Below are 12,712 nucleotides of genomic sequence, written 5' to 3'. Positions count from 1 at the left end.
TTTATTCAGAGGCTGGGGACCACAGCTGTGTCGGTCCTGCTCTTTAAGAGTACTGGGATGGATCACATTCACCCCCTGCTCCCCATGTGTCTTCAGGAGTGCCCCGGCTTACCGCACTATTTCAAAAGAGAACAGGTGATCAGTTCCTTCTTTGAATCTAAGACTAAGCAGTACTTGTCATGGGTAGAAATTGAATTGCTTGTAGAGAGAAAAGGGAGCACAGGGTCAATTAGTGGTTAAGTAGTATTTCTACAAGATCATTATTTAAGGGTGTAGTGCAGGGACTGTTGATAAAGGCACCATAAAGTACATGATCAGTCTTTGACTGAGTATGAAATGGTTTTAGGAAAATCTTAAAGCTTGAAATTTTATGTAGACAGAATATCTCAGCTGAATTATAAGATTTTGTGTCTAGCAAGGTCAGACAATCTGTGACAAGAAGAACCAAATGTTTAGAGGATGAAGTCAGTGTAACAATAACTCCAGAAATGGCTCTTATGCCACAGTATGTGTGTCTCCCACTACGTCAAATCGTAGGTTGCATGTAATAATGTTCTCGCAAAAATGTCTCCTGAGAAAAAAGTTGCAGTTTTTTGCAGACACATTATTACATGGAACCTAGCAGGGGACATCCCTACAACCCATCCCGATACATAATGTCACCATATTAAATGTCGCCAATGGCTTTTCCCTGCGACAATATGTATGGGGACATTATTACCAGACACCAAATCATACAGGTGATAAACACCTTTTTATATCGAATCCAATTAATTGCCTCATCAGGCTGTCCTCATCCTAACATGCAGTGCCTTTATGGCGAGAAACCCCCACCATAAATATATTAGTATGTTTATAACAACTTAATAAATTCATTTGTGGGATTCCTGTCCACAAAGCATTTTCACGATGCTGTGGCTTTACATATCGTCTACCCAACAAGGGGACATACTTTCCTTTTCATCATCTTTCTTTATCAATTATAGTAGGTTCATCTGTGCCGAAATTAGAGTAGCAGTGGCAGAAACATGTGTACATATAGTTGGAAGTGACATCGGCAAACCTTTAGGGGCAAGCACTACTTTCTTTATTGAAATCAAATCCCATTATTTCCACTTGAATTCTAAAACAAGAGAAGAACGATGTTTCATTAATCCTTTTCCTCCCCAACAAATCACAATGATTTATATGCCCAAAGGGTTAGTGAGGGTTTAAAGCTGGCAGAATTTATTTTGGTGCGCAAAAGAGCTGTGTCTACATCCATATGCATTCTCTTGAGCCAAAGATTAACACTGAGGAGTCATACTGCCTCAATGGGCAATTTTGTCCATAGAAACATTGTGCACATAAAGAGGAACTAGATCAGTGTCTCAAGTGTCTTTCGGAAATTGAAAAGAGGCAAACGCATTAGAACACACCATCACCACAGATTAATTTAAATCGGTAACTCAAGACCATGGGTTTGAAGGAAAGTTTAGCTATTGCTTTTTTGTTTAAGAACTACGTGTAATAAGTTAATTTCCTTTGGAAATATTCAGCACCAAGTGGATAGTTATTTTTATTAGCCATTTTAGTTCCACCATGGAAATGTGTTTTTTGCCTTGGGGAGTGTTGGGCTTTCCTTGTTACTCATGATAGCTAAAAGAGTCGCACCAAGCTGTTGCCTAAAGGACATGTACAAACTAATTGAATAACTAAAGACAGGGCTATGGCTTAATACCATGGTGCACAAAAGTTTATATCAGTGCAATTGGAGGCCATGAATAGCTTGCCTGACACTTCCAATATTTCAAGTGGAGAAGGGAGGATTACTTTACTTCCACAGATTACTGTCTCCTTATTCCTGGGCTGTGACCTAAGGGTACCTGCACTGCATGCTTGGAAGTTTCAATTTGAGCTTGTGGTGGCTAAGATGCAGGTAGAACCTGGGGGTAAAAGGTGAAGTAAGCTCTCTCCTGGGATCTAGCTGATCTAGCTGCCATCCCCACTATTCCACCTTTGAGACGGCTGCACCTCTCAAGACCCCCACGGCTACCGGACTAGTTCTCTTCTTGAGCCCTGGGAGGAGGATTGAGGGGAGGTAGGCTCTGACCTGGGTCTATCTTCCTTTTCCGCTGCTCCTCATGCAACACTCTGGCACTGCCCAAGGTCTGCCAGGCCAATCATCCTGGTAAGGATGCACATTAATCTGATAAACTCAGAGGAAGACTGCCGGTACAGCCAGGAACTTTGTGAGCACCCTTTGTGTATCCTTTAGACTAAACTGAAGACGTTTGTACTGAAAATGTAGATCACCCATTGCAAATCTCCCTTGAAAGTCTACGGAAAGTGTGAGGATAAGGAGAAAGACATAGCTGCAGGGTAAATGGTAGACCCGAGATGGCCAGTCATGCATTTCTGAAGATCATCCATCTTCAGCATGAAGAAATTTCACATTGTAAGGGAGACCCAAAACCTTTTCTTACATAATAGATATTACATTGGTTTGAGGTATGCATGATCAGACATGATGACACCCCCAAGACTATGCACAAGTCTAGTGTCCAAAAGGACACTTAATGAAGAAATGTTGGTAGGATGATTCGTTTGCCAAATTTAACCAAGAGGAAACTTCACCTAGAATTTGAGTAGAGAACCTGGCCACAATAGATGCAGAATGTACCTGCCTCAATGCAAGACCAGTATTTTGAAAGATATTGTTGCTAGGTTGCATCTCAAGCCTTGCTTTCCTTATCAATGGAATGGAGAGCAAAATAGGGGCATTGCCCTTACCACAACCTGCAGTAATCAGATGTTGTACTTGTTGTCCATACTTTTAGAAAAAGTAGATTTACTTGAAACAGGGTTCTTTCGTTAAAGAGCTGCACATTCCAAACTACTTGAGAGGCGTAAAAGGGTTTTTAAACTTGTTTTTTGAAGAAAGAAAAAAATCTTCATCCTGTGGGTTTCTCGATCGAGGAGCAGATGAACATCAGAGCTTTGTTAATCACTTCTTTATATAGGCAAATTGCTATAAAAAAAAATAAATACAATACACAGTAAAAACAACGTTGAAACGGTTAATACCAGTTAATAATACCAATAACATTAATTACTGATCGTTGCTAAACAAGTCAAAAATGCACACTACAAGAAATATTTTAAAACTCTACTAAAATAAATATACATTAATCACAGTTAAATCTTTACGCAATGCGGAAGTGCAAAAAGTGCATTAATTACTAGCGCAGAGGAGAATTCCCACAAGATCTAAAAGTGTGATACATGGAACAGGGTGACATTTCAGCCATAAATACTACACAAATTAAACAAATCGCTACCTTTAACTTTTTGTGATCTAGTAGTAGCACAAACAGAGAAAACGTACCTCATAGGTCAACCAGATATATAAGGCTGTCACTAGCCACCTTGGATTAGTGGAGATGTTTAGATCATCTTCTCCATTCCCTCAGTAAATACCAGCCCATTGCATACGTTGTGAGATGATCTTTAGCCGGTAGACAAAGTCATGGCCTTCGCAGTGGTATTAACTTTACGAGCACTGAAAAGAGGCTTCAAATATCCTCTTCTCAAGTCACCATAGTATGTGCAAAGCAGGACAAAGTGAACCATGTCCTTGATTACATCAGGGGAAAACGGGCATGTGGGGGTGACTTTATGGTTCCACTTGCTCTTTACAGCGGCCATGGAAAATGCCCAAAAAGGCTTCAATGAACAAGGATCTCATTTGTTTTGGGTACATGTGGTCCAAGTAATCTTCATAACCTGCAGTCGGCTTTAGCATCCATTATCTTAGAAACTTGTTAGAATCGGCCAACCCCGGACACATTTCATCCTCCTTTGCTACCTCAAGAGCATTGGCAATACAGATTTTAGAGCTGCTACCAATTGTATCAGGGTTAGTCTGATAATCAATAAGTCCAAGGGGTTGAAATGACTTCTTTAAAAACTGGAACTAAGAGAAATGCATGGCTCCTTCCTGGGACATCACATCCCTAACAGCAGTCCAAACCCTTGTCCAATAATACAATGGCTTAGCCTTACCAGCTGCTTCAATGGGCTGTTAATTTAATTCAAGACTAATAGATAGGTTGGGTGTACAAATGGTACATCCAAAAGGCTCTTCAAAAAAGTGTTTTCTACCACAGCCAGAGGCTGGTCCAGCCCAAAGCTCGGCACCATAGAGGGCTGCTTGCCTGGCCTGGGCTTTGTAGGCCTCAAGAGCAAACCTCACAGAACCCCCATGCTCTCTAGTAAACTTATCCAGGGCACCGCTTTACCCAGCTGCTCCTTCCAAGTACAATCCTTTTATTTTTATGACTTGATAGTCATAAGCAGAGACTTGTATCTCTCTACTGAATGTTCAGCTTGGTAAAACAAACATCTCTTCCAAGGAGGAGGCAGTATATTGGTCTAGGACCAAAAGGGGGCAGTTCAGAAACAAATCTCACTGGTACCACTGGAGTAAGGAGAGGCCGAGTATCAGCTATTTTGTCACTAAACCCATCAGCCAGCAGATCAAAAGAAATTTTGAAGACAAGATGTGAAGAAGCCAGTCTAAATCCTACATAAAAGCGTTATGTCTCCCGCCTTCTCATCCAAAGAGCAATGAAAAGACATAGTTGTACATGTAGAGTCTGACAAAGCATGACCAGACTGAAAACTGAGAAGTAGAGAGTGTGAGAGCTGGCACCAAAGAACAAGGCAAATGTTTGATAACAATTGAATTCCTGAGGCATTGAATTTTGGCCACAAACACATTTTGTACCACCGTAGGACGAGGGAGAGATATCACTGGTACCAGGGTAAAGCTCTCTGGCGTTAAAGGGGTTCCTTGAAATGATTGCAGTCCCCTCATTAGGAATCAAAAATTGCTTGGACACATTCAATCAGCCAAAGATGACACTTCACCCTGTACCCAGTCCTGTACTGCAGTAGATGAAGACACAGCAGAAGGGATGAGTAGACACTTCTTGGATTCTCGATCATTTGTTTGAGGCCTTTTTAAAAGAAATACTCTGGCCCCAGCGAATCCACTCTGGTTCCACACTTGGTGTCATGCTTTCTGCTTTCGCTTCTACAGTATAACTCTGGATAAGCAGCAGAAGAAGCACTATCTGGCAGTAAATTAGGACATTTGCAAGGCAATAGAGTAGTAGCTCTATGTGATTTTAGCAAAGAATTTTTATTCGAGGCATGTTTTACAGAAACCTTTTTACCAAATAAATACTGATCTTTTTGTTAATTGGGTACGGTGGGGAGCAGGCGGGATGTGTGGGGGGGTCACGTTCCCAAGCCCCCGTTTCCGCATGTTTTCATCCCCCCCTCAAACTCCCACCCACCTGTTTTAACATATTATATTATTTTTTCAATGAAAATGTTTCGGTAACGCATGCTTTGAATAGAAAATACTTTGTTAAAATCACTGGATACCTAGAGTAGTCTCTCCAGAACCAAAGCATCAGGTTTTTGAAGGGGCAGTGCTCTACCTCCAAAGGATGACCCTGCAGTACGATCCCAGCCATTTGGGGGATTCAGACAGGGCCATATCCCTCTTTGCACTAACCTGAACAGGCAGGAAAAGGGGGGCTGACCAAAGAATTGGAATTGGTTCTGTTCACATTATGTACACTGGCAGGCAGTTCACAGCAGACACATCCGGAACCAACAGCCATCAAAAACCCAAGAACTGGGGATGTATCTTTCTGCCCAGTACCGCTAGACCTTCCAACTACTTACATCAAGTAAGTAGTTGTAAGGTCTAGCAAACCTTACCTTTGCATACCCTGTATGCAAACCTTACCTACGTCTTAAGTACAGTGCTGGAAGATGCACTCCACTGTCATCTCTGGTACTGCATCTCTTTGATTTTACCTGTGTATGATAAGATCTCCTACAGGAGCATGGTGCAATGTCCACAAAGACATCACAGGACTGCTCCGGATGTCGATTGCTCAGGTATGCGGCACAGCCTATGTGTGGCTTAGTTGCCAAGAAGGAATGTGTGCTCCAGATTCACGCTTTGAAGCCAGTGATCTGCAGCATGCTGAAAACCAATTTGAGTTTATTTTATAAATTAGGAAAAGCAAAACAGTATGTAGGGGAAAACAACTGTGCATGTTAAAAGACAAAAGGGTCATTTTAAAATGCACTAAGGGTGACCACCATATGTTTAAAAAAGTAATAAACTCTCGCACTCAGATTAAAAGATGCCAAGAGCAGTTCCCAGGCCGGACCTTTAGATTATAAAACAGGAAGTGGCAGTTGGGCTCATTATGTAGAGGATCAGAATACCCAGGCATGTGAAGGGTGCTCACATACCAGAGATTCCAAAATTCTATAGCTGCAGAATGTACCATCTTCTGAGAAGTTTTCCAGAGTTCAGCAGAAGCTTGTTTCCCAACAAGTTAGAACGGTGGCAGAGCATCTGGAATTAAGTAATCAGGTGTTTTATGTAGTGGACAGAACAATCGACTGGTTAAATAGGTCCATATATATCTGTACAGTGGTCCAATCAGTGGATGCACTTTATCATTCGTCCTTCGTTTACCTGAGCCATGTTTCACCTATTGTGATACACCCTCCCCTGGTTGCCACCCAGGTGCTAGACATCAGATTTCTCCGGCCAGTAGGCCAAAAGGATTACCATTAATAAATGGATAATTCTAGCAAAAAGGTAGTCCTGGGGGGAGGTAGGGCTTTTAAACTTGATGCATATCCCACGTAAGAGCCCCTATAAACTCTATCCAATGCTACACCAAGAGACACGTTTTTGAAGTATACAATGTTACAATGAATGGAAAATACAATTTCAGTTTACATTTCAACTTCCAAGACACATGTATCAAAGCATAAATAAAGTACCTGTCCAAGACTTCCCCAAATCTTTGCCTGAATAGATGGATACATTTGTTTCTCGTTTATTGTCATTGTGATGAGCTTGTCAAGAATAGCACTAACTCGCTGGCGTTTAGCATCATCAGTCAGTTTGCAGAAACGAACTAAATTTAAAAGCCAGGGTGTCATATATTCAAGACAAAGGTGCTTTAATTCAATGCCTGCAAAACAAAAACATTATTAGTGCTGGATTTAGAATATAACAATGGAGACACAAAATACAATCCCATAACCCTAATTTGCTACAGTCGCCATATGCCTATTCTATACAGATAAGTTTCTGGTAACAGTGTCTGCCACAATAAACCACCAAACGCCATTTTAATTAAGAAGTGCAGGCTAAGGAAAGCTAAAAACCATGCACGTTTTCCGATGATTCACTCTAGCAGAAACTGCAGTGTAACAACAAGTGAAGCATTCATTACCTGCGTAAGGAAAAACTGTTAACATGTTGCCAAAAGAACATATAAAAATGTACTGAAGAAAATCTACGATCGTCTAAATCCTTTGGCATTTGCTTCCAGGTTATAAAAATACATTCCCTTGCGTTGACATACATTTTGATGTAGTCACAAAAAGCAGTCAGAAATGAGGATAAACCATGCATGTTTAGTGCTTAGGAAATCAGTTTGCAAATGTACACAGAGATGGCTGTACTAGAATATCCTCGGTTGTGTGAAAAAGCACTTTGGTATCAACCGGACACTCTTTAAAACAATTTTAGCAAGATGGTTGATTCTGCTTTGTTGCTTCTATTTAGTGTGACAAATAGATGTCACCCCTTTTCCCCTTGAAGGAGCATCTTTTCTAGGTGCTAGGACAGTACATCTCAGTACACTACTGCTCTTGTTGGTAACACACAAGATAAAGAGTATTTGGCGAAAGAACAGCACACTATCACTGGAGACCAATACCACCAGGGAAAGCAATGTCTAACTGATTTAATAGACCCCACTTCTTCACCCTCTATTTTTTTTTATTTTTATTATTGATTTAGCTGTTAAAACTTTTCAATACACGAACATAATTTTTTGATTGATTTTTGATATAGTCATAAAAATAACTTCAGTTTTCAAAAGAATTTCATGATAGAATGTACAGACTCAGACTCAAGCAGCACAAGTGTTGTTGCCCTTCATCTAACAAATATACAAACATTTAACTAAAACATAATAGAATTAAAGTAAAATAGATACACTTCAGAGCTAGATAATTCCCTAACATTATAAAAGTAAGATTATGAGAAAAAGGAGGGATTTCCTCTTTTCCTTACTTTTAGTTTTCAAGCTGCTTGAGACTTAGATTATATCTCGTTTGACTTTTATCTAAGCTTAAGGATAATAAAAAGTTGGTTAGTGCAATCTGCAAAAGGTAAGTATTAGAGCACAATAAGAAGGTCCATCTCATTTCTTGGTCAACAGTTTCTATGCAAGGCAGGACTTTCAAGAAATGTATTAACCTTAGGGCATTCAATTTAGGACAGTAACAGACTAAATGTTCCAAGGATTCTATTGTATTATCTTGCATGCAGAATCGACATGCTTGTAGTGCTCGTGATCGCAGATTTCGCCTTGCCTGAACCTGGTAAGTGGGCCATAGATCGAATCGTGCTCTCAAGAAGCCTGCTCTTAATTTAGCAGAAGGGAATTTTAAAAGATAAGATTCAGGGCATTTCATTGGTTTGGGCCAGAAGCGAAACTTACATGGTTGGCGATACTTTTGGCATTTATCGATGGTATTTGACCAATCTAGATTATAAAATGCTGTTTTGGAACCCACAGGATTGGCTATTAACTTGTGAATTGAGATGTTAGCAGATGCTAAGGCTTCCAAACAAAGATTAATCCACAATTTTACAAAGTTCTTGTCAGTTGTTAGCATGTAGACACTTATTACAGATAACATTCATTTTTTGGTTTGCCATAAGACATTTACAAAATAACATACAACATCGCCAAGTATAGACCGCATGTATGGAGACAAGGCCTACTTCATATCGCAACCAAGCACTTGGAACACAATGGGGGAGGTTGAGCACAGCCCTCCAAAACTTTCCCTCAAATCTCTCCAGATGCACGTGATTGAAGTTCAATAGGGTTTCAGCCCCATACAGAATAGAAGGGATTGCTTTCATGGACCAGTAAGTTATTACTGGTTGAATTGTAAATTTTCCAAATTTATGTAATATGATTTTAGATTGCGAAATTGCTGAAGTCAATTTTGCCTCCATGCGGTCAATTTGATGGTGCGGTTTGAGCGAGCCACTAAATTCACAACCCAGGTAAGTATATGATTGCACAACTTCCAATGGAGTATAATTAAATGACCATTTGGGTTTAAATGTATGTAGCCGATTTGCCTCAGACTACAATCTGGGTTTTTTTAGTATTGATTATCAATTGGTTCTCAATTAGGTACACATTAAATGCATCGATGAGGTTCTGTAAGCCCTGCGGCGTTTTTGAGATGAGGACTATGTCATCCGCATAGTTTAAATTAGTAACTTTTTGTCCTTTAAGGACTGGAGCATCAGAGGCAATCTGTAGAAAAATTGGAGTTAGATCATGGATGAAATAATTAAAAATTGCTGCAGCTAATAAACACCCTTGCTTTAGGCCACGGTCTGTCTTAATCGGAGCAGACAACAAGCCATCTAAAGTGAGCCTTACACGAATCGACGTGGCTGCATGAAATGCGTGGATAATATCGTGAAGATCTGGGGGGCAGTTGTCTCTTGTTAGTTTCTTCACCCTCTATAAATCTTTCTTATACCCGTTTAGATAGGACTGATCTGTTTTATTGTCAATGTACTCCATCTGGTTTAGAAGACAACTATGAGAATCCAAAGACTTCGAGATATCACACATAGCTTTAAGGCTAGTACTGGGACGAGGAGGAGGGCCGCGAGTATAAGGATTATGCATGAGAAACAGAATGAGCAGTCTAGACTCAAGAAACCGGTGACTGGCCCGAAGCATTATAATTATCCTTTGAGAGAGTTTCGAAGGTGTTCAGCCTCAGCTGCAGCCACAAGCTGGGAAGCAGAGAGCGAGACTAGTGCTAGCCTCAGGGAAGCCAAACATGGAGCGAAACAGCGCAAGAGAGGTCCCCAACGCCAAGACTCCTCACGTTGCTGCCGTGAGAGACCTCCTGGCTCACATTTCACCAGTGAACAAGGAACAGCCAGCCAGGAATGAGCAGACGCCAAATAAATTGGGGCTGACCACTGCGTAGCACTGACGGTGACCCGAGGCTCCAGGGAAGCAGCAGAAGAACGGTCAACACCCAAACTGACCTGCAGAGTATAAACAGGTACACAGGATGCTTGGCAGCTGGCCGAGGTCCACAAGGCACAGGGCTGAGCAACTAAATGGCAAAGAGGGTTTGGGGCCATGAAGGAAGCCAAAGAGTGTTGTCTACTTGGCAAGAGAGTGAACCAAGTGAAGAAATCATCACTAGTCGAGGACCTGCAAGAGAGGGTTTGGGACCTCAAAGGAAGCTCAAGATTTGTCCACTTGGCAGGAAAGTAAACCAAGAGGAGATAACACCACGGTGCAAGTCGAGGATTAATAACTCCACAAGAGAGTCTGGACCCTGAAGTAACACAGAGACAACCGCCTAATGGCAGGGGAGTAAATCAATGCAAAACAACCACACTGTGCAAGTCGAAAACTTGTACCCATGTAAGAAGACAAAGCAAGTCAAAAACGTATACCCATGTGAGAAGGCAGAACATAAGAGGATTCCATTTCTAACAGAAGAGATAACATTATTTAAGAATTTCATAATTTGACAAGAGGAAGAATCAAGACAACCATATTCCTGGAAGTCTGGGGTGGGGTCCGCTCTTACAAGAAACCAAAAAGCAGGAAACCTATGACTAAGACTGATGAAAAGGATCCCCAGTTTTATAAAGATCTTAAGGTGGCAGGAGGCCAAGAGGATGTACAAGAGACAATCCTTCATATACTAAACAGGGTTAAAGAGGAATAAGAAGTCTAGAGGAAAGGAACACCACCCTTGCCTTAGAAGTGTTTTGCAACCTTACTATTCTTTATTACTTAAACACCGTTGAAGCTGAGAACTTTTCTGTTTGGTGAAAACACTATGAACATTTTAGACTTCGAGCAAATACTTCCCTTCACATTATCCTTAGAGTATTAGTGGTAGGGAGACGAGTAGGGTTTTCAAGACACACTAGTGACGAACTATAGTTTTTGAATGCTTGACAATTTCACCATGTTTCTTTTGATGTAGGGAAATCCATCCTAGACCTAGGCACAGAGAAGCAGTTTCCAACCCTTGTATTATTTAATAAACATCTTTACCCAAAAACATACCACCTTTGTGTCCAACTCTTACTTCTGACTCCTTACATCAGACATAGGTATTGTGTCAAGAGAACAACTGATGTTAAGAATTAAGACACTTCACAAAGTTTCCTTTGAGGCCAACCGAACCAGCAGATTCTAGGTACTGTGCTAAAGGTGCACTGGTGAGAAAAGGTCAAGAAAGGGATGCCAAGATATGGATAACACAGGGATACAGTAAGCGTTTATAAACTGACCAGCTGCTCCCGGCATGAGATACAACGTTTTAGCATATCTTCAAGGTCAATATCGGTCGGAAATTCATAGGTGTCCCTTCTGTCCCCCTTCTTAAATATCAGAATTACCACTGATTGCTTTCAGGAAGGGGACGTAAGTCCCTGTGACTTATTAATGGTCATTGAAAAGGCTAAACGTATCAGATGGAATGAGAGGTATACACGGTATAAGAACAGTATCTAAGTTCCATCTATCACACAGACCTCTATGATGCGTCTTAGTAGACCCATAATTGTTAACCTTGTTCCATTGCAGAGTCCCTGTGAGAGCATAAGATTGCATAGTAGCATAATTACAGCACCTACTTTCAGTTTTAGCTCGTGAGGAGGCATTCGTCCTACAGCGTTTTAGCTCTTTAAAGACTGAAACGCTGAGCCGGTAATTAACTGTTCCTTGACACTGAAACCGCCGTGCCCTGTGTGAAGAGAAGAGGGGGTGGAATTGTTAGGCAGAATCCTGTGCAGTTCCCTTGGGGACCACTGCAAGAAGATTAAGACTACATGAGCAAGCAGTAAACCCAATTGGTAGCAGTCTGCACCACCCAGATTTACCTGGTAGCTGTGGCTGAGCAGTCAGACTTCTCTCAAGAAGAGTAGGGTAGTATATAGAGTATACACAATAGGGCTAATAACAAAGTAGAGCAAACAAACACTGACCAGAGCTTTGTATCAAAAGTATATAATTATTTATTTAAAACACACTTTAGGAAATACACTAGCACTCTAAATCAAAAGCAAGTTAAAACACAGTCAGGTAAAGTATAAACACCTCCCTTGATAACTATTAGACAAGTCAGAGTTAAACACCACTATTTGTTAAAACAGATGTGAGCGCGTAACCTAGATGGCACTCCAATAGTTAAATTAAAGGGAGAGAAAAAGGCAGGGCATAAAAATAAAACGGTTCCCAACACTTTTAGAAGTTCAAAGCAAGGGAGTAAAGGCAGTATACACTGTAGAGCCAAAGTTCATAGGCCAGGCACACTTTAAATGGAGCAAAGCAAAATGTGCCCAAGATCACATAGTTTAAAATGCAATAAAAGTCTTTGCAGAATGTTCACAAGAGGTTGGGGTGATTCAAGAAGTAAAGTTAGAAGGTCTGGGGACAACCCAGTTGGAAAGCCAAGGATTTAAGGGTCACCTTGGGCAAACCGAAGAAAGGGGGGCCAGGCAGAACACAGTTCCTTAAATAGAGAGGAAGCTCCAACG

At 41.0% G+C, this 12,712-nt stretch overlaps 1 protein-coding gene across 7 annotated transcripts in view; it reads right to left on the bottom strand.

The window, feature by feature from the left end:
• NF1 (neurofibromin 1) overlaps nucleotides 1-12,712 on the bottom strand; it is a 3,279,657-nt gene that overhangs the window by 1,002,458 nt on the left and 2,264,487 nt on the right. For all 7 annotated transcript variants that reach the window (XM_069614617.1, XM_069614618.1, XM_069614621.1 and 4 more), the window contains one exon: nucleotides 6,865-7,058. In XM_069614617.1, the coding sequence (XP_069470718.1) occupies nucleotides 6,865-7,058 (194 nt within the window). The remainder of the gene's footprint in view (nucleotides 1-6,864; nucleotides 7,059-12,712) is intronic.

Source organism: Ambystoma mexicanum, chromosome 9 (genome assembly GCF_040938575.1).
Source record: "Ambystoma mexicanum isolate Mex_15411 chromosome 9, UKY_AmexF1_1, whole genome shotgun sequence".
NCBI classification, from domain to species: domain Eukaryota; kingdom Metazoa; phylum Chordata; class Amphibia; order Caudata; family Ambystomatidae; genus Ambystoma; species Ambystoma mexicanum.
Note: the sequence above shows the minus strand (reverse complement) of the source record. Positions and strands in the feature narration are given on the sequence as shown.